This window comes from Scyliorhinus canicula, chromosome 7 (genome assembly GCF_902713615.1).
Source record: "Scyliorhinus canicula chromosome 7, sScyCan1.1, whole genome shotgun sequence".
NCBI lineage: Eukaryota > Metazoa > Chordata > Chondrichthyes > Carcharhiniformes > Scyliorhinidae > Scyliorhinus > Scyliorhinus canicula.
The window spans coordinates 34,278,340-34,303,146 of NC_052152.1; the positions used below are offsets into that span (position 1 = coordinate 34,278,340).

A 24,807-nucleotide genomic window follows, 5' to 3' on the forward strand; every position below is an offset into this window, starting at 1 on the left:
CAAGCAAAAATAGTTGTAGTTGTTGGCTGTCAATCATCTCAGCCCTAGGACATTGCAGCAGGAATTCTCAGGGTGGAATTCTGTCCAAACATCTACAGCTCCTTCAATTACTTTCCTTCAATCATAAAATCAGAAGTGGCGATGTTCACTGATGGTTGGATTGTTCAATGCCATTTCTGACTCCTCAAATACTGAAGCAGTCCATGTCCATACACTGCAAGATCGAACAATGTTCATACTTGGGTTGATAAGAGACAAGTAACAACCGCATCACACAAATGGCAGGCAATTACCAACTCTAACGAGAGAATATAACCATCACCCCTGACACTCAATGGCATTACCATCATTGAATCCTCCACCATCAATATCCTGGAGGATTACTATAACTGAACAGACCATATAAAACACTATGGCTACAAGAGACTGAACTGGAAAGCCATGTAAACGCTGTGGCCACAAGAGAAGAGTATTGCACCTCCCGACTCCTCAAAGCTTATATTTACAGATAGGAATGGGTGTAATTTAAAGTGTCCTGATTTCTCCTCTCACTACCAGTCTGTAAACAAGAAGTTTTAATTTTGATTTCTCCCTTTATAGAAGGGTGACGTATTTCCCAATCCCTCAATTTTGGTGTGATCCATTTCTATCAGTAACCCCACAGCAAATTCGAGATGGGGTAAAGTCAGAGGGATAATTTATTCATGCACACAAAATGCAGAATGGGGTTGGGGTGGGGGTGGGGTGTTGCTATGTATCCGCCAGTGCATTCATACAATAAAAAAATTTAGAGTGCCTAATTTTTTTTGCCCCATTAAGGGGCAATTTAGCGTGGCCAATCCACCTGCCCTACACATCTTTTTTGGGTTGTGGGGGTGAGACCCACGCAGACATGGGGAGAATGTGCAAACTCCACACAGATAGTGACCCAGGGCCAGGATTGAACCTGGAAACTCAGCGCCGTGAAGCAACAGTGCTAACCACTATGACACCGTGCCGCCCATGACAAAACATCACATAACACCATCAAAATATAGTAGATTCGGTTTGTTCAATTTTCCTCCTTTTAATCCCCGACTCAACAACCCCACGCCAAACAAGTCCCCAAACATGGACAGGAACAGGCTCCACCGTACTACATACCCCTCCTCCGAACGGCTGAGGGCAGACTAAATTTTCTCCAACCTGAGGAACTCCTATAGGTCCCCTACCCACTCGGCGACCCCCAATGGCACTGCCAACCTCCAATTTAAATTAATCCATCGCAGGCAGAGAAACAAAGGCCATGACATCAGCCCGCTTCCTCTTCTACACACCTGGCATTTCCGACACCACAAAAATAGTCATCATAGGGTCCGGTGTCAGCTTCACCCCCATAATCCCAGACAGACTCACAGACACTGCTTTCCAGAAGCTTTCCAATTTTGTACACCCCCCCCCCCCCCCAAACATGTGGGAACAATTTGTCGGACCCCTCCCACACCTCTGCACTCCCGGGAAGAACCCACACATCTAGGCCAGAGTCATATGGGTCCTATGCACCACCTTCAACTGTACAAGGCTCATCCTTGCACAGGAAGAGGTTGAGTTGACCCGGCACATTGCTTCACTCCAAACTCCCCATCCCAACTCCATCCCCAAATCCTCCTCCCACTTCCGCTTAATCCCTCTCACTAAGGCCGTTCCCTTCTCCGTCCAACCACCCATATTTTTTCCAATCCTTCTGTGTCCCCGCCCCAACCCCTTCCTCCATATCCGGGAGCAGCAACTTCTCCAGCAGCATGTACTCCGCCATCTGGGGAAATGAGGGAAATTCCTTCCATGCAAAATCTTGTATCTGCCAATACCTAAACTCACTCCGGCTTCGAAACTCAAATTTCTCCGGAACTTCCAGTGGCAGCCATATGGTCACATATCTGGTGGCTCCCGCTTGAGGTGGAATTGTTTGGTCCTTTTCACCCAATATAGGGTGCTGGTGCAAAGTGAATGAAAAGTTAGAGACATGAATTCTCCTCCAGGGGCCGGTTATGGCTTATCAGATGAGGAGAGTAACTCAAACCTCTCCCGCAATCTCCTCAGTACAGTTAAGAGAAACTAAACTATATTTGTACGAACAGCAATAAATCTACACAGATTTTCTCTCAACTTTGATTGACTTCTGTTAACTGCTTCAGCTTCATGCACTAATCATGTCCAGAGCGAGGTGGATGGCTCATTTGTTTTGTTGCCGTGAATATACTGGCCTTCAAACCCAGGTCGTGCAGCTTGACCCAACTCAGTCCTTGCCTTCACTTCACCTGGCCACCCAAGTCTCTCTATTTGCTCCTGACTTAACTGTACAACAATTTCTTTTGCATGGTAGCCGAACTCTTCAGCCAGCCACCTCACTACCCAAGAGCACCACCACAATTATATTTGTGGTGTCATTCAATTCACATTCTGATTCATATCTCACCCCTGCCAAAACGTCACACATCACCAGGGTCACCCTGGGGAGCGAAGGACCATTAGTTTCTTTTCACTGTAAACCAATGCCATAGACTGTTCGTCCTGCTCCACCTTGATCAGCAAGTGCACAACTCTCAGACTTCTTTATCATCAAATTGGGAGGCAGTGTGGTCAACACAAGACTGCAAAATATTACAAGAGGGCATGAATGAAATCTTGTAGAACGGGCAAAAAATTGGCAAGTTAAGTTCAACACAGGTAAATACGAGTACATTTTGGTTGGAAGAATTGGAAAGTCATTTATTACTTGGAAAGTGCCAGTCTAGGTGGGGAGAGGAACAAAGAAACCTCAAGAGTACAAAAGATCAATCAATAAAACGTTGTATTGCATGTTAGTAAAGGCTATAATAAAAGCAATTCAGTCACTAAGTTTTATTTTTAGAGGGATTGAATTGGAAAGTTATCCTAAACCGGTGTCAAAACATATTTAGATTACACTTAGTCATGCTAGGTAATTTGGACATTCTGAATTCTCCGTGTACCCGAACAGGCGCCGGAATGCGGCGACTAGGGGCTTTTCACCGTAACTTTATTGTCGTGTTAATGTAAGCCCACTTGCGACAATAAAGATTATTATTATTGCGTTTTGTGTTTTATTAACAGGGGCATAGAATACAAGAGGAAGGACACAACTTATACAAGACACTAATTAGACCTTGGCTGGAATACGGTGTACAGTTCTGGATGCCACACTATAAGAGGAAGGAGGTGGTTGCTGTGGAGAAAATCCTGAAGAGGTTTACAAGAATAGTTCCAGAGGTAAGAAACTTCAGTTAGGTTAAGGGGATAGATTGGAGAGGTCAGGACTGTTCTCCTTGGAGAGAAGGAAGCTAAGAGATTTGATAGAGCTGTTCAAAATCATAAGGGGGGGGGGTGAACAGAGTAAAAAGTGAAAAACCATTAAAGCTCATAAAAAGGATCAAGAGCAAGAGGGCATAGATTTAAAGTGATTTTCAAAGTAAGTAAATGTGATGCGAGAAAATAAAACTTTCCACATAACTGTTAGAACACCAGACCAGACCCGGCATTTGTTAGGTTATGGAGCATGAACCCCAAACTTTTTTTTTTTTTAATTTGTAAAACTGTGAGTAAAGGATACTTCACCCCAAGAGTGATAACTCTAGACACCAGTTATGTTAAAACAAACTTTTAATTTAAACACAGAATTAACCACATTAACAAAGAAGTAGATTTATAATTATCAGTTAAACAGTTCTTAAACAAAAGAAAAAAAACTTGAACTTACAATTTGTACCTGCTACTAACTCCAATTAAACACAATAAAGTTCAAATGCCACTTATAAATAAAGTTAACAGATTACTTGCTTAGCTGTGTAGAAACTCTTGGAGAGAGACCCTTTCAAAAGCAGAACCAGTACACTTCTGCTCAACCAAACAGCATTTGGCAAAGCTACTGTTCAACTTAAAATACTATAATCAAACTGCAAAACTACAGACAGACCTGGCTCCTCCCATTCATTACATCATCATAATCCCACTGAGTTCCACAAACTGCTTAGCCAGGACTAAACAAAACTATCTACTCTCCAGGAAATCTCCAGAAATCTCAACAATGTTCCATTAGTCCTCTATACGTGAACAAGTAAATGGTTAGAAACCACGGTTGCCTCATTTTGTTTGACTTAATTACAGCATTAGCGTACAGAGTCTGAATACCTTAACCTAGGTTCTTTAATAATATTACTGCAACAAAAATATACCATAACTCAGGCTTTTAAAAACCTTACTGCAACAGATATAAAATACAATATATATATCAATTTCTTACATTCATCACACAACGGGTAGTTCAGGTGTGGAATGCACGGCCTGGAAGGGTGGTGGAGGCGGGTTCAATTGAGTCACTCAAGAGGGAATTAGATGATTACTGAAATAGAAACAAAATGCAGAGGTACAGGGAAAAAGCAGGGGAATGGCCAAGCCATGATGCTCGTTTGTAATCGGTGCAGACATGATGGGCCACATGGTCTCCTTCTGCACCTCTGTAGAGAGGAATTATAAGGATGTCACCAGAATTGCACAGTATACATATCAGGAAAGGAATGATAGGCTGGTTTTCTTTTCTCTTGAAAAAGGTTGGTGGTGTCACAATAGAGGCCTTTGAAATTATAAAAAGGTTTTATTGGAGTGGGTAGACAGAGAGGGAACATTTTCTCTAGTAAGGAAGAGCTTAATTAGAGGCCATCAAGAAATCCAGAAGAAGCTTCTGTACCCAAAAGGTGAGCACTCACCACAGTGTGCAGTTGAAGCAACTAGTGGAGATGCATTTCAGGGGAAACTAGACAATCGTGTAGGTGAACAGAATAGAGAGTAGATTTAGATAGGATGAGGCTCAAGTGGAGCTTAAAACGCCAATGCGGACTGGCTGGGCTAAATGGCCTGTTTCTGCACTGGCCTCTTTCTGCACTGTGAATCCCAGGTAATCAAAATTGTGGCCACCTATTCAGGTATCTCTGTTGTTTCCCTTTCTTCTCTTTACCCACCAAGCCAAACCTTCCCCACCTCATCCCAAATCCAAACTTCTCTCCCCTCATGCCTTCTACAAGTGCTCTTAGTTCAATTTCACAGAACAGCAGCATGCACAACATCTCAACGCGAGTTCCATGTTTACTGACATCATCAATGGACTTCTTGGGTACTGTCCACCTCGCTTTCAAAATATTCATTGGACAAAACCTTCCTCCCTTGTACTTGCAAATCATTGCCCCATTTCATCTTGAAATCTTTTTTGCATAGTTGCATTTAAATCCATGCCCAAATTTGTCTCAACTCCACAGTTGAATATCTCCAAACCAGGTTTGATCCATCAGACAGAGTCACAAATTACGTTCTCTGTGATTACAACCTTGATGTATTCCCTCTCATCATCCCTGAAGATTTTGGCCCCATTGACTACATCCTCCTCCTTCTAAATGTCTTCTTAATCGTTCGTTTCACTGGAATTATTCACCGCAAGTTCCAGCCATCTGAATGGAGTAGACATAGACATAGAATTTACAGTACAGAAGGAGGCCATTCGGCCCATCGAGTCTGCACCGGCTCCTGGAAAGAGCACCCCACCCAAGGTCAACACCTCCACCCTATCCCCATAACCCAGTAACCCCACCCAACACTCAGAGCAATTTTGGACATTAAGGGCAATTTAGCATGGCCAATCTATCTAACCTGCACATCTTTGGACTGTGGGAGGAAACCGGAGCACCTGGAGGAAACCCACGCACACACGGGGAGGATATGCAGACTCCGTACAGACAGTGGCCCAAGCCGGAATCGAACGTGGGACCCTGGAGCTGTGAAGCAATTGTGCTATCCACAATGCTACCGTGCTGCCCTAAAGTAAGAGAATCCCCACCAATGTCTTTTTCCCACCCCCATATTGTTACTTCTGGAGCCTCCCAATGATCTTTCCTATGCTTTTTTGGTAACATCTGCTTACAGAATGAGGTGAGTATTGGAATAGTCAAGTCTAGAATTGATAACGGCATGGAACAGGGAATTCAGTGGAAAATGGACTGACATAGGATATAGGCAGACAATCCTGCAGAGATGGAAATAAGTGCTTTTGTTACAGAGAATATGGTGTTGGAAACTGAAGTTACCAGTAATCTTTTAAGCATGTGGCTGGCCTGGAAGTGAGTTCATCAGTGGTGAGTGCATGGAGTTGTTAGGAGGAACAGATGGCAATGGCTTTGTTCTTCCAGAACATTTAACTGAAGGAAGCCATGATTCACCCAAGACTAAATATGTGACAACACCATTAAGGTGGAGGAGTTCAGAAACGGAGCTTGGTGTCATTACAGTGACAGCTGACCCCATATCAGTGATGGTATCACCATGGGGCAGCACCTAGAAGCGCTAAAGAAAGAGCCCCATGGATAGATCCTTGCAGTGATCCAGATGTCATGTCGGTGTGTGAGGAAAAATGAATACTGGCAATTTTCCAGCTACCTTTGAATAAAAGAGATGAAACCAAGCAAGGACAGTCTCTTGAGCTAAACAATGGAGGAGAGTTATTGGAGAGTAGCAAATTCAACCATGTCAAAGACTGCACAGGAGATAGAGAAAGGATCTGTTTAGTCACCGGTATCATTTCGACTTCACTCAGGTCCAGTTTGGCTTTAACTGGCTGAACAGCTGGCACTAAAGTTGAACAGCTCTTTGCCTCAGCATATTCAATCAGTGAGAGCAATCAGCTGCCCAGTGCTCCAATTTTAGCTAGCTGGGAGGCCACATCAGGAGAGTAACACAAATATTTGAAATGGACTGTCCACTTAAACAAACGATCTGTAAAATGTGAGTTGTCGTTAAAAAAAGCTCTAACACACATTTAAAAGGTTTAAATTAATGTATTCACACTACATTGCGATTATTCACACAAGTCTACATAAGAAACAAAAAGTGGACAGTGGCATGTAGATGTAAACATAGGCTACTTGCCAGCACAATCAAGTTTGCCATGGTGCAGCAAACAACAACAAACTGAAAGAGCTTAAAGGATAATATAAGTGAGATACCCTCAATCACGACACAGGATGATTCAAAGGCTTTAATCATCCGAGAACTGTACAGCAGCGGAGAAGTGTGCTCATCACATGTTGCCTGAGTGAGCCTTATCTTATATACCGCTTCCTGTGGGCGGAGCCCCCCAGGGTTCCAAGCCCGGTCTTAAAGGGCCAATGCATTAAAGTTAAGGTGCCATTATATCAGCTACTGATAACATTCATCACAGGAAGGTTATCACAAATTCCTGGATTTCCAAGTTCGCATTCTGTGCTGTATTTCAAGGGTAAATTTCTTAGACCTTTTGGAAAATTTTGATCACTTTCATTACATATAAAGCAAGAAGAGTGGGAACAGTCTGAAGTAAGTGACAACCAATCTCCCCATCATCCTCAGCCACCACAGTGTAAAGGTGTATTCCCTAAAATTGCTCACTCTCTCATTTGCACATTACGTACACTTAAGCGGCCATAGTCCCAGATGACCAACGGCAGCTTTCCCCTTTGAAGGTTTAACCAGAGGATCACCACACCTCAGGCGAGGGGAAAGGTTGAGAAGGCGGGCCTTCATGGATAACCTCAGCCGTTTCAGGAATTCAACCCGCGCTGCTGGCTTTGTTCTGCGTCACAAAGCAGCTGACTAGCCCACTGAGCTAAGCCGAACAGCCAATGAGAAAAGTGGAAAAGTTAAGCTTTTGCTCTAAATATGCCCCTTTGCCCATAAAGACGGGAAAAGCAAGAACAAAAATATCAGGGGCTGGATTCTCCATTCGCCGACGCTGAAATTGCGTTTGGCGAAAGGCCGGAGAATCCAAGTTTGCGACAAAATCAGGGGCGCGCCACTTTCACAATGCTCAACCCCTCCAAAGCGGCGTACTCCACGCATCGGCAGCCGTGGGACATTGCCTGAGGCTCGCCTCCTGATGCACTGCCCCCGACCAGCCGAGTTCCCGATGGCATGGGTCTCTCATGGTCTCACCCATCGGGAACTGGACGTGGTGGCTGCGGTCTCAGTCCATCGCCCCCACAGTCGGGGGAGGGCCGCGGGCAGGGAGGGACATTATTAGGGGCTGGAGGCACTGTGGGGGGAGGAGGGGTGTCTGGGGCAGACGGGCCATCCGAAGGGTGGGACTATTTTGCGGACCAGGTCCACATCTAGCACGGCGCGGCCGCTGCAGGCTGCCGCCATGCACATGCACGGCCATGGACTCGGCAATTCTCCGTAGTGTATCGGCAGCTAAAGCCAGGTGCTCTACACTGCCGTCTTGCTAGCCCCCAGCCAAACGGGGAATCAGTGGCCGTTATGTGCCAGTTTTCCTGGTGTAAAACGCCACCGTTCCCAAGCCGACGTGGGAACATAGCCCCAGAATTGGAGAATCTGGCCCCAGTTATCCAAAACTACAAAATCAATGTTTTGACACTAATCTCCAAACCCAAAGTTCAATTCATACAAGACTGGTTCCAAAGCTTTGTAAGCACATAACATTGTTTAACCAGGGACTTCCGGTGGCGGCAATGCAGAGCTAAGCCGCAGGTTCGGCAGCTCCCGCGAATAACGGACTTCGGGGCTCTTTTCAGGGCCCCCAAACTTCGTCGACGAATCCCGACGTGGGAAGGGGACTGGAGTTGATCCCTACAGTCCTATGGTCCGGACCAGGAGTGGGGTAAGAAGAAAAACGGTGGAAGCACCCCTGGAAAAGCGGGGCAAGAAAAACAAAATGGCGGCCGGCGGAGGACCAGAGGAGTGGAGGCAGTGGGCGCAGGAGCAGCAGGAGACTCTGCTGCGCTGCTTCCAGGAGCTTAAGGTGGAGCTGCTGGGGTTGCTGAAGGCGACCATCAGAGAGCTGATGGAGACTCAGACAGCCCAGGGGGCCGCGATCCGGGAGCTGCAAAACAGGCCTCCGAAAGGGAGGATGAGGCCGTGGCCATCGCGCGGAAGGTGGAGATGCATGAGGCGCTCCATAAAAGGTGGCAGGAGCAGTTCGAGGAGCTGGACAACCGGTCGAGGCGGAAGAATTTGCGGATCCTGGGCCTCACGGAGGGGCTGGAGGGGTCGGACCTGGCAGCCTATGTGATCGTTATGCTGAACTCGCTGATGGGAGCTGGGTCCTTGCAGGGGCCCCTGGAGTTGGAGGGGGCCTACAGAATTCTGGCTAGGAGGCCCAAGCCGAACGAGCCGCCGCGGGCGGTGTTGGTGCGGTTTCACCGGTTCGTGGATCGTGAGTGCGTGCTCCGGTGGGCCAAGAAGGAGCGGAGCAGCAAGTGGGAGAACACGGAGTTGCGGATCTTCCAGGACTGGAGTGCAGAGGTGGCTAAGCGGAGGGCCAGGTACAACCGGACGAAGGCGGTGCTCCACAGACGGAGTGTGAAGTTTGGCATGTTGCAGCCGGCGCGTCTGTGGGTCACCTACAAGGACCGGCACCATTATTTTGAGTCCCAGGAGGAGGCGTGGGCCTTCGTGCAGGCCAAGAAACTGGACTCAAACTGAGGGTCTAAGATGGGGGATGTTGTATAATAATGTACCTGTGTTTGCTCTGTTTAATGTAAGATGTGGGTTGGCCTTAGGGTGGGTGGGGTGATGTCGTTATGTCTTTTCTGTATGGGTTTGGTCGACGGGGTCGGACAGGGGGATAAACGGGGAGTTCGTGGAGCTGGTGGGGGGAGACTGACAGTGGGAGTGGCCCTGGAGGAGGCGGGGTTGGGCAGGGCGAAAGCGTGGGTTTTTTTCTGGTTTCCCACGCTGTGAGATGGTGGGGGCAGAGTCGGGGCTGAGGAGCGCTTTTTTTTTTCCCCCGCGCAAGAGCGGGGGGGGGGGGGGGGGGGGGAGAAAGAGGACCTCCTGATGGGCATGAAGGAGGAGGGGTAGTCCCACGCGGGGAGGAGTCGGAGGTAGGGCGGGGGTCGCCGGGGTCAGCAGAAGTTAGCTGGCTCACGGGAGTGCTATGGAGGGAGGGGCGCGGCTAGGGGGGGGGGGGGGTCCTAGCCTGGGGGGGGGGGGGGGGGTGGTGGTACCGGGTTGCTGCTGAAATGGTCAGGAAGGAGCTGGAGGACGCAGGGGGTGCTGGAGGAGGGGAGTTGCCGCTGTGGGAAACTGGCAGAGTGGGGGACGCTGGCCGGTGGTGGGCAAGGGATGGGGTATGGCTAATCGGCAGGGGAGGGGGCAGGGAGCCCTCTGATCCGGCTGATAACCTGGAATGTGAGGGGGCTGAATGGGCCGGTCAAACGGGCCCGGGTATTTGCGCACCTGAAGGGGCTGAAGGCTCATGTGGCCATGCTCCAGGAGACACACCCGAGAGTGGTGGACCAGGTTCGGCTGAGGAAGGGATGGGTGGGCCAAGTATTTCACTCAGGACTAGATGAGAACAGTAGGGGGGTGGCGATCCTGGTGGGGAAGAAGGTGTCGTTTGAGGCATTAAATGTGGTGGCTGACAGTGGCGGGAGATATGTGATGGTGAGTGGTAAGCTGCAGGGGGAGCGGGTGGTGTTGGTGAATGTCTACGCCCCAAATTGGGACGATGCGGGGTTTATGCAGCGTATGTTGGGCCGCATTCCGGACCTGGAAGGGAGGGGGGGGGGGGTAGCATGGTGGTTAGCATAAATGCTTCACAGCTCCAGGGTCCCAGGTTCAATTCCCGGCTGGATCACTGTCTGTGCGGAGTCTGCACGTCCTCCCCGTGTGTGCGTGGGTTTCCTCCGGGTGCTCCGGTTTCCTCCCACAGTCCAAAGATGTGCGGGTTAGGTGGATTGGCCATGCTAAAATTGCCCGTAGTGTCCTAATAAAAGTAAGGTTAAGGGGGGGGTTGTTGGGTTACGGGTATAGGGTGGATACGTGGGTTTGAGTAGGGTGATCATGTCTCGGCACAACATTGAGGGCCGAAGGGCCTGTTCTGTGCTGTACTGTTCTATGTTCTAACACGGTACTGGATCCCCCATTGGATCGATCCAAGTCCCGGACGGGTAGGAGGCCGGCGGCAGCTAAGGTGTTGAGGGGATTTATGGACCAGATTTTGGGGGGGGGGGGGGGGGGGGGGGGATCCCTGGAGGTTTGCGAGGCCAAGGGCCAGGGAGTACTCGTTTTTCTCCCACGTGCACAAGGCCTATTCGAGGATTGATTTTTCTTGTCCTGGTTTCGAGAGTGGAGGATATTGAATACTCTGCCATTGCCATTTCAGATCATGCCCCGCACTGGGTGGACCTCAGGCTGGGGGAGGAGAGGGACCAACGTCCACTCTGGCGCTTGGAGGTGGGGCTGCTGGCAGAAGAGGAGGTGGCCAAGAGGGTTCGGGGGTGTATTGAGAGGTACCTTGAGCCCAACGACAACGGGGAGGTCCGAGTGGGGACGGTCTGGGAGGCACTGAAGGCAGTGACTAGAGGGGAGTTGATTTCCATCCGAACCCATAGGGAGAGGGGGGAGCAGAGGGAGAGGGAGAGACTGATAGGGGAGATGGTGAGGGTGGATAGGAGATATGCGGAGGCTCCGGAGGAGGGATTGCTGGGGGAGATGTGGTATTGTGCGAAGCAAATAATGGCATGATGGGAAAACTAGTCAAGTTTTCTTGGTACAATTAAATTTAAACTGACTTCGCATAACCTAAGGCACAAATACAAGCAGCCAAGGTCAACTTGACCCGAGAACTGGCTGACTCTAAACTCGGACAAAGCTCATTCGTCATAAGACCAGAGCAGTCTAAATACATACGATAAGCTAAAAACTTATCTCTGTCGGTACATAAACAAGTTTGCTCCATTTCTTAAAACATGCACCAAAAGACAAGATAATGATATGAGACCCCGAGTCCTCTAAAGGTCAGCAAGGTGACGCCATTGTAATGATTATTACTTATGTTTTACTTTTGATCAAATTCCTGACCAAGCTGTATTCATGTTATCTTGATCCTATAATGTATAAAAATCGTCTTATTCTTTTGTGATATCGCAGACTTGGAAGGGAACCAGCAGTTTGTACTTGACTGCCTTCCGACTTCAAGTCTCAGCCATACTGCTAGCAGTTGTAGTCCGTAAATAAAGCTTAGTTTTGCTCACCTAACGAATCATGTTTGAATCTTTCTATCACAGTCCAGAAGCGGGGAAAATATTGACTACGACAGAGAGGCATAGCCTTCAGGCCAGGTTCGACCTATTGACTACCAGAAAGGCGGAAGCTCAGTGGAGGAAAGCACAGGGGGCGGTGTATGAATATGGGGAGAAGGCGAGCAGGATGCTGGCACACCAGCTCCGAAAGCGGGACGCGGCCAGGGAGATTGGGGGAGTGACCGATAGAGCTGTGAATGTGGTGCGGAGGGGGGTAGATGTTAATGAGGTCTTCAGGGACTTCTATGGGGAACTGTACCGGTCTGAACCCCCAGTGGAGTGGGGTGGAATGGGGCGCTTCTTGGACAAGCTGCGATTTCCGAGGGTGGAGGAGGGGCAGGTGGAGGGATTGGGGGCGCCGATCGAGCTGGAGGAGTTGGTTAAAGGGTTAGGGAGCATGCAGTCGGGGAAGGCGCCGGGGCCGGATGGGTTTCCGGCGGAATTTTATAAAAGGTATGCGGACCTGTTGGGCCCCCTGTTGGTCTGGACCTTTAACAACGCAAGGGAGGGGGGGGCTTTGCTCCCAACTATGTCACGGGCGCTGATTTCCTTGATCCTGAAGCAGGACAAGGACCCTCTGCAGTGTGGGTCATATAGGCCGATCTCGCTGCTAAATGTAGACTCCAAGCTGCTGGCAAAGATCCTAGCTACAAGAATAGAGGATTGTGTGCCGGGGTCATTCATGAGGACAAGACGGGGTTTGTGAAGGGAAGGCAGTTGAATACAAACGTACAAAGGCTCCTCAACGTTATTATGATGCCGGCTGTGGAAGGGAAGGCGGAGATAGTGGTGGAATTAGATGTGGAGAAGGCCTTTGATAGGGTTTAGTGGGAGTATCTGTGGGAGCTGTTGGAGAGGTTTGGGGAGGGGTTTGTCCGTTGGGTGAGGTTGCTCTATGAGGCCCCGATGGCGAGTGTAGCCACGAATAGGAGGAGGTCGGAGTACCTTCGGCTGTACCGGGGGACGAGACAGGGGTGTCCCCTATCCCCCCTGCTCTTTGCGTTGGCAATTGAGCCCCTGGCCATGGCGTCGAGGGAGTCAGGGAACTGGAGGGTCCTGGTGCGGGGTGGGGAGGAGCATCGAGTGTCGCTTTATGCGGACGGCCTGTTGCTGTATGTGGCGGAACCGGTGGGGGGGATGCTGGAGGTGATGAGGATTCTTAGGGAATTTGGGGGTTTCTCTGGGTATAAGCTGAACCTGGGCAAGAGCAAGTTGTTCGTGGTGCACCCGGGGGATCAGGAGGAGGGGATTGGTAGGCTCCCACTGAAGCAGGCAGGGAAGAGCTTCAGGTACCTATGAGTCCAGGTGGCTGGGAGCTGGGGGGCCCTGCACAAGCTCAACCTCACAAGGTTGGTGGAGCAGATGGAGGTGGTGTTCAAAAGGTGGGATATGTTACCGCTGTCATTGGCGGGGAGAGTGCAGTCCGTTAAGATGACGGTGCTCCCGAGGTTTTTGTTCCTGTTCCAGTGCCTCCCCATCCTTATCCCGAAGGCCTTTTTTAGGAGGGTCAACAGGAGTATGACGGGATTTGTGTGGGCGCATGGGACGCCGAGGGTGAGAAGGGTGTTCTTGGAACGGGGCAGGGATAGGAGGGGGCTGGCACTGCCCAACCTGTGGGTACTACTGGGCTGCCAACGCAGCGATGGTGCGTAAGTGGGTAATGGACGGGGAAGGGGCAGCATGGAAGAGGATGGAGATGGCGTCCTGTGTGGGCACGAGCCTGGAGGCGCTGGTAACGGCGCCGTTGCCGCTCCCTCCAACGAGGTATACCACGAGCGCGGTGGTGGCAGCTACCCTAAAAATTTGGGGGCAATGGAGACGGCATAGGGGAGAAGTGGGGGGCTCGATGGAGGCCCCAAAATGGGGGAACCATCGGTTTGTCCCAGGGAGCATTGATGGCGGATTTCTGGGCTGGCACAGGGTAGTGGTTAGGAGGTTGAGGGACCTGTTTGTGGAGGGGAGGTTCGCGAGCTTGGGGGAGTTAGAGGGGAAGTTTGGGCTTCCCCCGGGGAACATGTTTAGGTACATGCAGGTTAGGGCGTTTGCCAGGCAGCAGGTGGAGGGGTTCCCCTTGCTGCCCCCAAGTGGGGTACGGGACAGGGTGCTCTCGGGGGTGTGGGTTGGAGGAGGGAGGATTTCGGACACATACCGGGTAATGCAGGAGGTAGACGAGGCCTCGGTGGAGGAACCGAAGGGGAAATGGGAAGATGAGCTGGGTGAGGATATTGAGGGGGGGACGTGGGCGTATGCCCTGGAGAGAGTGAATTCCTCCTCTAACTGTGCGAGGCTTAGCCTTATACAGTTCAAGGTGCTGCATAGGGCCCACATGACTGGGATGAGTAGGTTTTTCGGGAGCGAAGACAGGTGTGCTAGGTGCTCGGGGAGCCCAGCGAATCACGGCCATATGTTTTGGGCGTGCCCAGCGCTAGGGGAGTTTTGGACGGGGGTAGCAAGGACGGTGTCGAGGGTGGTGGGATCCAGGGTCAAACCAGGGTGGGGACTCGCAATTTTTGGGGTTGCAGTGGAGCCGGGAGTGCAGCAGGCGAAAGAGCCCAGTGCTCTGGCCTTTGTGTCCCTAGTAGCCCGGCAGAGGATCTTGCTTCAATGGAAGGATGCGAGGCCCCCAAGCATGGAGGCCTGGATCAATGATATGGCGGGGTTCATTAAATTGGAGAAGGTGAAATTTGCCCTGAGGGGATCAGTACAAGGGTTCTTTAGGCGGTGGCAGCCTTTCCTGTACTTCCTGGCGGAACGGTAGGGAAATAGGCCAGCAGCAGCAGCAACCGGGGGGGGGGGGGTGTTTTGGTTTGGTTCGGTGGGAGGGAGAACTGTGTACATGGGTTTGTGAGATGTGGCGGGTGTTATCTCTTTCCCTTTTATTGTTTGGGTGTTTTTTGGGGTTTTTTCCCTTTGTTTGCAGTTGCTTTTGAAGTTGGGTGGGTGTTGTTCTTGGGTTTTTACCACGGTTGTTTTGTTAATATTGTTTTGTTGTTTATATTTTGTGAAAATCTTAATAAAAATTATTTTTTTTAAAAAAACATTGTTTAACCAGTAGTAAATCGCAGACCAGGGAATGGGAAAAAGAATGTAGACCCCGAATTCACATTAGAGGAACCAACAGAACAGCACCGAGGGATGTTGGACCATGGAATCCTTCCCACAATTGGCTATTGAGGGTGTCGAGAACATCAAAGTACAGCACATAAACCGGCCATTCAGGCCACTGATCCATGTCAGTTTTTAGGTTCCACACAGATGTCCTCCTACATTACTTCTAACCCTTTCAGCATCATCTCCTATTCCTTTATCTTATATGTTCTCATGTCATTTCTTAAATGGAAACACCTATTGGTAGCAAGATGCGCATCTTTACTATTCACAGGATAAAGAATTTTCTTCTGAAATGTCTGCTAGATCAGTGACCATCTTATATTTATGATCTCCAATTCTGGTCCAGAAATCAAAACACCTTCTCTTCACTTATCCCATCACTTAAAAGGAAGCGGGGTAAGTATTTGAAAAGCAGGAATTTAAAGTGTAGCATCTTAACCAAATGGCCCCCATTTGTGCTGTTATTTCTATCATTATGTGAAAATGTTCACTTGAGTCCCAGCTCACGGAGTGATTTAGAAATGTTGACGGTGAGCAGAGGGCAACTTGCCCTAAACAGAGTTTGCTGCTTTTGTGTGACCTGTTTAATTCGGATCAATTGATGCTGGTTGGTTTTGCTGTGTGGTGTCAAACTGGAGAAAGGATCTGGCTAAGGCTCCAAGTACAGAGTTGTTGTCTTCCCACAGAACCTTAATGAAGGAGATGGTGCCTGTCAAAGTGACAGCGACTGGGAACCTTGTACTGTGCAGGGTAATTATACAAAAGAGTCATGACAAAGAGCCACCCAGAGTCGAAACATTAGCTCCCTTTTCTCTCCACAGATGCTGTCAAACCTGCTGAAATTGTCCCGTATTTTCTGTTTCAGATTCCAGCATCCGCAGTAATTTGCTTTTCTCAGGGTAATTATTGCTGTGGTGAATATCAATGAATTGGAAGCAATTCAGTTTAAAGTGACAATTCATCTTCAATTAGGGATCCAACCCACCCTTCATCTTCCATTAAACTCCTTCAACACTCCCTTTCTCTTCTTTGCCTGAATACGGACGGCCTCCTGGCTCACTGAACATCATGCATAACAGCTGATGCCGCAAACCCACAAGCAACGTACTCGACTATTGTGGTGCCAACATTTAGAAGCCAAATGCGGTAACTTTTACAGACATCATGTGATTAAACATCCATCAGAACACTGTGCTCAAACCTCCAGGAATGCTTTGGGGAAACCTACCCAGAAAACACATGCACGACTGGTAGAAACATTAAACTTTGTGCAGGGGCACTTGTTATTCCACTGGTTTTTAATCAGGGTTACAAGCAAAAGATTCCCCAGTGCCCCACCGCAGAGAAAATCAAGCACAATGCAAAGACCGTTTCAAAAATCAAAGTACCTGACAGTGAGTAGCTAAGACTATAAGAAGGCCATTCATCTCCATGGACCTTCTACCAAACAATATGAGAAGGTTGACCTCATTGTGCCCTTAATTCCATGATATGACTGGAAGGGAATTTGCAAAGGAGCAAGTAATCAGGATGCAAAGCAGAATGTGACCAGCAGTTAGTAGTGCACGCAGAAATTGCAGCAACGCACATCCTGCGAGTAATGGTTGCTGAAGCCGTAAAGCCCACTGAGCCATCCTGTAATGCATCTTCCAATAAACTGAACCACAGAACCTATGTCTAGCTTACCAGTCCTGCGAGGGGGATTGACAAGTTTGTGAAAAGATGAAGAAATACAAATTTATCTTTCTTGCCTGTCCCCCATAAAACTCTAATCCCATGTGGATCAAAAATTTGTCTAACTCAGTTTAGAATATATTCAATGACACAGCCTCTTCTCCTCTTTGCAGAAGAGAATTGCAAAAACCAGCAACACTCAAAACATCCTCATTTTAAAAATAAGGGGTTGCCCATTTTAAGAACAGACATCTAGTTGTAGGTTCTCCCATTAGGAAAACCATGCTTTCGGCATCTGCACTTGTCAATTTCCCTCAAAATCTCCTGTCTCAATGAGGTCACTTCTAAACTTTAAGGAGTAGAGGCATAAATCTTTTTGACAAGGCAACCACTTCATCCTGGGAATACCAATGTATACAACATACTGTGCTATAGATTAGTGAGATATGGGTCACCAAGTGATTGTTCATATGCTGGATTCATATCCTACTCAATGGGTTGGATTTTACAGCTACCCTGCTGAGTGTGACCACCATGGATACCCTGTGTGCATCAGGGGCACTCCCATTTGTCAAATTCTCCTCCCCAGGTGTGTACACCAGCCCTTTTGTGCCTCACCACCTGGCCTCCAAAATCCACCCCTCACACACCAGTCACTATGATGTTCTATCGCACCCTGCCCGACAATCCCTGCACTTACTTGGATCCGGTCACCATTGACCCAGCGTGGAGGTGCTTGCAATTCCAGCAGCATTCACTACTGGGTTCTGGCACTGCTAGAGACTGCAAGAGCTGCCAGGCAATCATTTTGGCTGGCAGGTCTCGAGGGGAGAAAGTCCCATTCTCCACCTGTTCAGGCCATGCCCAGCACACTTATCTCAGTGGGATCCTTTCTTCTAAAAGGTCGGTCAACTCAGAATCCTCTTTTCTACTGGGGGAAAGCGAGCAGTACATTGCCCCGTAAATTCAGCCCAAAAAGCTTCAGACCAAAAATATTCAGAACTGAAAACAATTTGAAGCAAATCCAGTTCAATCGTTTGGACTTATTCTGCTGTACTTCTACACTTTTTAGAAGAATAGGACGGCACCGTGGTTAGCACTGCTGCCTCATAGCGCCAGAACCCAGGTTCGAATCTGAGCTTGAGTGACTGTGTGTGGAGTTTGCACGCTCTCACAGTGTCTGCACGGATTTCCTCCAGGTGCTCCGGTTTCCTCCCACAGTCCAAAGATGTGCAGGGAAGGTGGATTGGCCACATCAAATTGCCCCTTAATGTCCAAAGGTTAGGTGGGGTTATATGGGGATAGGGCAGGGGAACTTTACATTTCTGACCGCCCATGTTAGTGTAGAGTTTCATTCAGTAGAGGTTTTCCACGTCACCAATAAGTTATCTGATTTAGGGTGGCACGGTAGCACAGTGGTCAGCACTGCTGCCTCACAGCGCTGAGGACCCGGGTTTGACACCGGCCCCGGGTCAAGTGGTGTTTGCACATTCTCCCCATGTCTGCATGGGTCTCAGCCCACAACCCAAAAGATGTGCAGGGTAGGTGAATTGGTCCTAATTGGAAAAAAAAAGAATCCACAGAATCATCTCTCAGTGACCCTCTTTCCAATTTGAAATGCCACGTTTCTTCAGCTCTTTTCTCATATCTCAATCCCAACACTGGAGACCACCATTATGACTCTTGCATGGAATGCTTCTAGCTCTTCAACATCCCTAATTTCCTGGGAAACCAGGAACAATACAGATTAAGATCCAGAGAGAAGTTATTTTAACCATTAAGTCATTTTATTTAGAGAGGATCCTGCAACTGAAAGTCACGTTTTCCTTCTAGTGATAATAATAATCATCTTTATTAGTGTCACAAGTAGGCTTACATTAACACTGCAATGAAGTTACTGTGAAAATCGTCTGGTCGCCACATTCAAGCGCCTGTACACGGAGGGAGAATTCAGAACATTCAATTCACCTAACAAGCACGTCTATTAGGACTTGTGGGAGGAAACTGGAGCACCTGGAGGGAACCTGGGTGTACTCAAACTGTCATAAAAAATTAGTCATACATGTTAGCAGTCAGCATTTAATAAGGTGAGTGTTTGAGTGCCAGCCTTTACTGGTCAAGCTCCTTTTCCTTCAGTCCCGCTCCTACCAGAGGCAGGCCATCAGGAGCTAGACTCGGGTAGAAGGGAGCACATTCTGTGAAATAAAAAGAAATGGCGTGAGAAAACGAACATTAGCCAAGGCCAAGTTGGAGGGAGAGTAGGGCATTAATTGGAGTGGGAAGGAAAAAACTTTCAAGGTTGAAATGGACAAGTGCCAGTTTAGCTGGATTAAAGTAGTAGTGTAGCAAGTCCAATAGAGGGTGGCAGAGTCGAGTGCCACTGTGCATCATTGAATCCCTATAGTGCATAAGGAAGCTATTCGGCCCATCGAGTCTACACCTACCCTCTGAAAGAAGACTCCACCCAAGCCCTTTAACCTAACCATCTTTAGACACTAAGGGGCAATTTAGCATGGCCAATCCACCTAACCTGCACATCTTTGGATTGTGGGAGGAAACTGGAGCACCAGTGGAAACCCATGCAGACACGCGGAGAAAGTGCAAACTCCACAGTCACCCAAGGCCAGAATTGAACCTCGTTCCCTGGTGTACTGAGGCAGCAGTGCTAACCTCTGACATTGCCATCCTCCCGTGTACTTCGAGGGTTTGAATCTTGGTTTTGTAAAATGGCTAGGAGTGACAAGGAGTGAACATCTCAGAAATATGTCTGGATGAATGCCTTTGTCCATTATTGGTGTGCTGCAGGAGGATGTCGGCTTGGGAGTTTGATATTGAAGGACGATGAGAGATACTTTCAGGGAAATAGCTGGTCTCCGAAATAACCAAATTGCACATTGTTCCTTCAACTGATTAAAAGCTACTAATTGTAAATAGTGAAGTGTTACGTCAGCCACAATGCACAATTTTAATGTAAAACTTATTAGGAGATGCATAGAGAACCTGCCTTTAGTAGCCCGTCCTGGGAACCAGATCACCAATCTTGTCCCTTCAGTACTTGGATTTCAAAATGCCACTCGTGTTACATTTCTCTGTTCATAGATTTTTTTCTATACAATCAAGAAGGATAGCTCATTCCGCCCCTTAAGGCTGGTCTGCCATTTAATAAGATCATGGCTGATCTGATAATAACCTCAAACTACATCCTGCCTACCCCCAATAGCCTATCACCCATTATCTACCATGAATCTATCCACCTCCGTCTTCAATATATTCAAAGGCTCTTCTCCCACCACGTTTTCAGGGAGAGTTCAAAAAAGGCTCACAACCCATCAGAAAAAAATTAGCCTCATCTCAGTTTTAAATGGGTGACCCCCTCATTTTTAAACAGTGACAGCTAGTTCTAGATCCTCCCACAAGAGAAAACACCCTCTCCACATCAACCCTGTCAATACCCTTCAGGATCTTCGGGTTCAATCAATTTGCCTCTCATAGAAACTGGGGTAGGCCATTCAGCCCATCTAGCCTGTTCTGCCATACAATACGACCATAGCTGATCAGACACTTCAATGCATCTTACACACACTATCACAATAACCCATTACATTGCTAATCAAAAATCTGTCCGTTCCTACTGTAGACATACTCATATGACTGAGCTTCCACAGCCTTCTTGGGTAAAGGATTCTCTTATTCTTCTAAACTCCAGTGGATACAAGCTTAGCCTGTCCACCCTTCCCTCATAAGATAACCCACCCGATCCAGGTATTAGTCTGGTAAACCTTCTCTGATCGACTTCCAATGCATTTACATCCTCCCTTAAATAAGGAACCCAATACTGAACAAAGTACTGCAAATGTGGTCCCAATCCCCTCAATTTTTGTATTCAATCCCCCTCGCAATAATTGATAACATTCAATTGATTTTCCCAATATTTGATGTACGTGCACACTAGCTTTTTGTGATTCATGTTCTGGGACACCCAGATCCCTCTGCACCCTCTCCCCATTTAGATAATAAGCTGTTTTATTCTTCTTGCCAAAATGGACAATTTCATATTTTCTCACATCATTCTGCATTTTCTAGATCTTTGCCCATTTACTTAAGGATCTATATCTCTTTGTAGCCTCATGTCCTCTTCACAACTTACTTTTCCACCTACCTTTGTGTCATCAGCAGATGTGGTAACCATCCCGTCATCCAAGTCATTTATATAAATTGTAAACAGTTGAGGTCCCTCTGGCCCACCACGCATTACATCTTGCAAACCGGAAAAACACCCATTTATGCCTAATCTCTACTACCTGTTCGCCAGCCAATCTTCTACCGTGCCAATATCTTACCCCCTCTACTTTTACTTCAAGCTTTTATTTTCTGCAATAACCCCTACCACCTGGATCAAAGTTCAATTGCTTAATTTCACATGTTTGTGTCCTCATGGAGAAATCTATATTTTTAAGGAGGGAAGCAGTATCAGCTTTGTTGAAGCTAATGGTCAATTCTTCTTAGGTATACAAGTTGACATGGATGTGCCATTCGAAACAGCAGATCGTTAGTCAAGATAAGCTTGGAGCAAGAGCTTGAGAAAGCTTGCGAGATTTTAAAAGAAAGTTAAATTCAAAATTATTGGGCAGTTGAATGTTGTTAGGTACTGGGAACAGATGTAGAATCGTGTCTTGCATTGCTTAGAATAGGTTCTAAACTGTGCGACTGGGGAGATGCTGCTAAAATTGAAGGGGAAAGAAAGCTGGCATCTGGCAGTAAGGAATGGGGGTGGGAAAGAGAGTTCACCCACACACTCCTGTATGAAGAAAGGGGTGTAAGCAAAATAAAATTACTACTGTGTCACTCAACTTCATTGAACCTTAAAAAGAATTCAACAAGACTAAATGCCATGTTTGTACAATAATTTCCACATTCCACGTCTCAAGAATTGTGTTCTGGACAGGAAACGTATCCTCAGTTTGTAGTCTAAAGATTTAAAATTCTAATCTAGTATGTGGTTCCGTGCTGAACTACATATGCATGCAAATATTTTGAAAGAAAATCAAAATGCAGCTTGTTTCTTCTAAACTGGTATTTGAATACATCGTCTGCGACTCCACAGGGTCAGGATACATTACAAGCAGTCGCAACGCCTGGGCAACATGGACTCGGCATTTGAATAAGGGTGTTTTGTTTTATCACCTCGATCCAGTTGCTATCTTGTAACAAAATGGCATTTACTCATTATGGATTATAGGAAATTGAGCAATCCTTTAACTAATTACTCATGTAAATTACTTGAGCTGGTGACAATAGCTTTCCCATTAACCAGCAGAATATGCCGATTCCAAGTGAATACAATTTCGGGTTGGGGCTATTTTGTTCCTTATACAGTATTAACCTCTGCAAGATTCCTAACATTTTACACACTAGAAGGGGGGAGGGAAGAGAGTGAATGTACAGTGAGGAAAGTCCCAAAAATGAGATTGCCACACTGGTACTGCAAAACAAGCATGCTCAAAATCGGTGAAAAGGCTATTTTTGTTCGAAGAATTTAGTCCTGATCTTACTTCACTCTTGTGGAGCCAGAAGCCAGGGTGGTGTGAATATCAGAGCAAAAAGATGCAGTGCACAAATTACAAATGTTAACCAGAGTAAAAACAAAAACAAACTCTGCACATTCAGATGCTGAAACAGAGCAAATTCCTAATCCCGACATACCTACCCCAGCATTACGCTTTCCCTGTACTTGACCGATCACATTACTCTTGTCCAATACAAAATTATTCTTGCCTAATACAAAACGTAATGAATGTACAGGTCATGAATATTTAAAAATGTCTCAAAACCTACTTTTTCAAATCTATGTTAAACTTACCCTTTGATGTTCTTGTGACCATCTGTTGTGAACATTGCTGTAAAAATAAAGTCACTTTCAGGAACATGAAACTTACGCCTCTAAGTCACGGTTCCGTTGTTATTCACTCCTTAGTTTCCGACAGGAAACGCAACCACATCATTCATTTCCCTCCCCAGAAACACAATCCTCCTTTTAACTAAAGGTCGAAATGTTCGGTGTAGTTGCATTTCTCCACTGTCTAAGTAAAATTGATATCAAAATATTGGAAATTCCTTAGTCAGCATTTGAAACTCGAGCACAATATTCACACAGTTGGTTCTGTTAAAAGTCAACCTCTGACCTCAAACTAAAACAAAACTATTGCCCAAGAACCATGTGCACATGATTAAGTTAAACATATTTCCTGTTATTTCAGTAAAGGCTGATGATATCTCTGAAGAGCATTTTAACTAAGCAATTCTAAATAGATATCACAGGATTTGAGACACCATATTTGGGTATTTAAACTTTTTGTAACACTGAATCACGTATCTTCAAAAGGATCACAAAATAGGGACAGAATGCATCACAGTGAGAAACGGGAAAGGAGGCGTTTAAAAAGGTGTCTGGACATGCATCCCAAGAGCAAGGCGACAGACCAAATGGTAGAATGTGCGATTAGGCTGGGTGGCTCATTTTGTGGCTACTGCAGGCTCAAATTCTATGCCAGAAATTTTCTAGGATTCTATGATTCGTAGATGTTTTTAAAAAGTCTAGAGAACAAAATAAAGATGAAAACTTTACTCCTCAAAGTTAAGTAGAAAATAAAATCAATAACAATGAGCAAGATTGGGGGAGAGAGAGAGAGAGAGAAAGGTTAGTATGGTGTGTGTGTGTGTGTGGGGGGGGGGGGGGGGGGGGGGGGGGGGTTCTCTCCATTCCAACAAGATATCGTACAGAAAAATAACCAGATTAATAAGTACATTTAGAGATAATCAAATTCTGTGTTGATGCGCCAACTGTTGCTCTGGAAATAACAAAATTTTCCTCGATGAATAAGTCAGTTCAGTCCATTTTTGATTAATTGGTGCAGAGAATCTCCTAATGTTATTCCATTGTGACATTCCAGGGTTTTACTCCAACTGCTCTCTGGAAGAAAATGTTCCTGATATCACTCCTAAAAGTACAATTCGGCAAGTAATATTCAGAGTTAATGTTTATAAACCCACAGCAATCTTAACTACCTGCATAGGATCATCTCTCAGTGACCTTCTTTCCAATTTGAAATGCCAATTTTCTTCAATCCTTTTCTCATAACTCAATCCCAACATCCCATAATGGAGACCACCATCATGCCTCTTGCATAGAATGCTTCTGGCACTTCAACATCCCTCATTTCCTGGGAAACCAGGAACAATTGCAGTTCAAGATCCAGAGTGGATCAGACATTCTAAACCTCGATAATCAATTCCTCTGATTGACATTTCCACCATTTTGGTTATGTTGTTCAAAAATCACTGTGTTGAATGATACATTGCATTGGTTGGAAATATTTAATGTGAAACTTCTGAAAACTCTTCTGTCTTTCTGCTTAATGTTTGCAATTGCAACACTTTTCTTTCAGTTTCATCTTTGCTATTTCAACATCTTTTGTATTACGCACATCTTCCATCATTTGATTTTAATGTGCAGCAGTTCAGGTTTGGGTGCATCAAATTTCATCTGCCATTGTTCTGCTCACTTGCCCAACTTTTGTACTTTCTCTTCTAATCCTACTAGCACTCAAGGTTAACATCTATGAAAGTTACCACTTGCATTACCGGAGCCAGGTTATTTCTGCAAACTTAAAAGTGTAATGCTTTAAGTTTTCTTCCCACCGAACCCATCCACCCGCACACACAACCGTCTTGCTGGTTCAACTAGTTTCTTACCCATTCCTGAGGTTTACCCCAAATCTCCACAGCTTAAATCCTATACAAATGGCTATGAACTTTGTCAAAAGCCTTTTCAATGTTGATTAACACAAAATTGTTGGGCTATGGCTGCCTGAAAGAAGTTGATGAGTTGGGCCAGGCAAGCTCT

At 46.8% G+C, this 24,807-nt stretch overlaps 1 protein-coding gene across 3 annotated transcripts in view; it reads right to left on the reverse strand.

Moving 5' to 3' along the window:
* Positions 1-24,807, reverse strand: part of LOC119968847 (E3 ubiquitin ligase TRAF3IP2-like) — a 75,731-nt gene that overhangs the window by 32,375 nt on the left and 18,549 nt on the right. Inside the window, exon 2 of one of the 3 annotated variants that reach the window (XM_038801724.1) lies at positions 22,765-22,801. The exons of the other annotated variants lie outside the window; for them this stretch is intronic. Coding sequence (XP_038657652.1) covers positions 22,765-22,799 — 35 coding nt within the window. The 5' untranslated portion in view covers positions 22,800-22,801. The remainder of the gene's footprint in view (positions 1-22,764; positions 22,802-24,807) is intronic. 3 annotated transcript variants of the gene reach the window in all.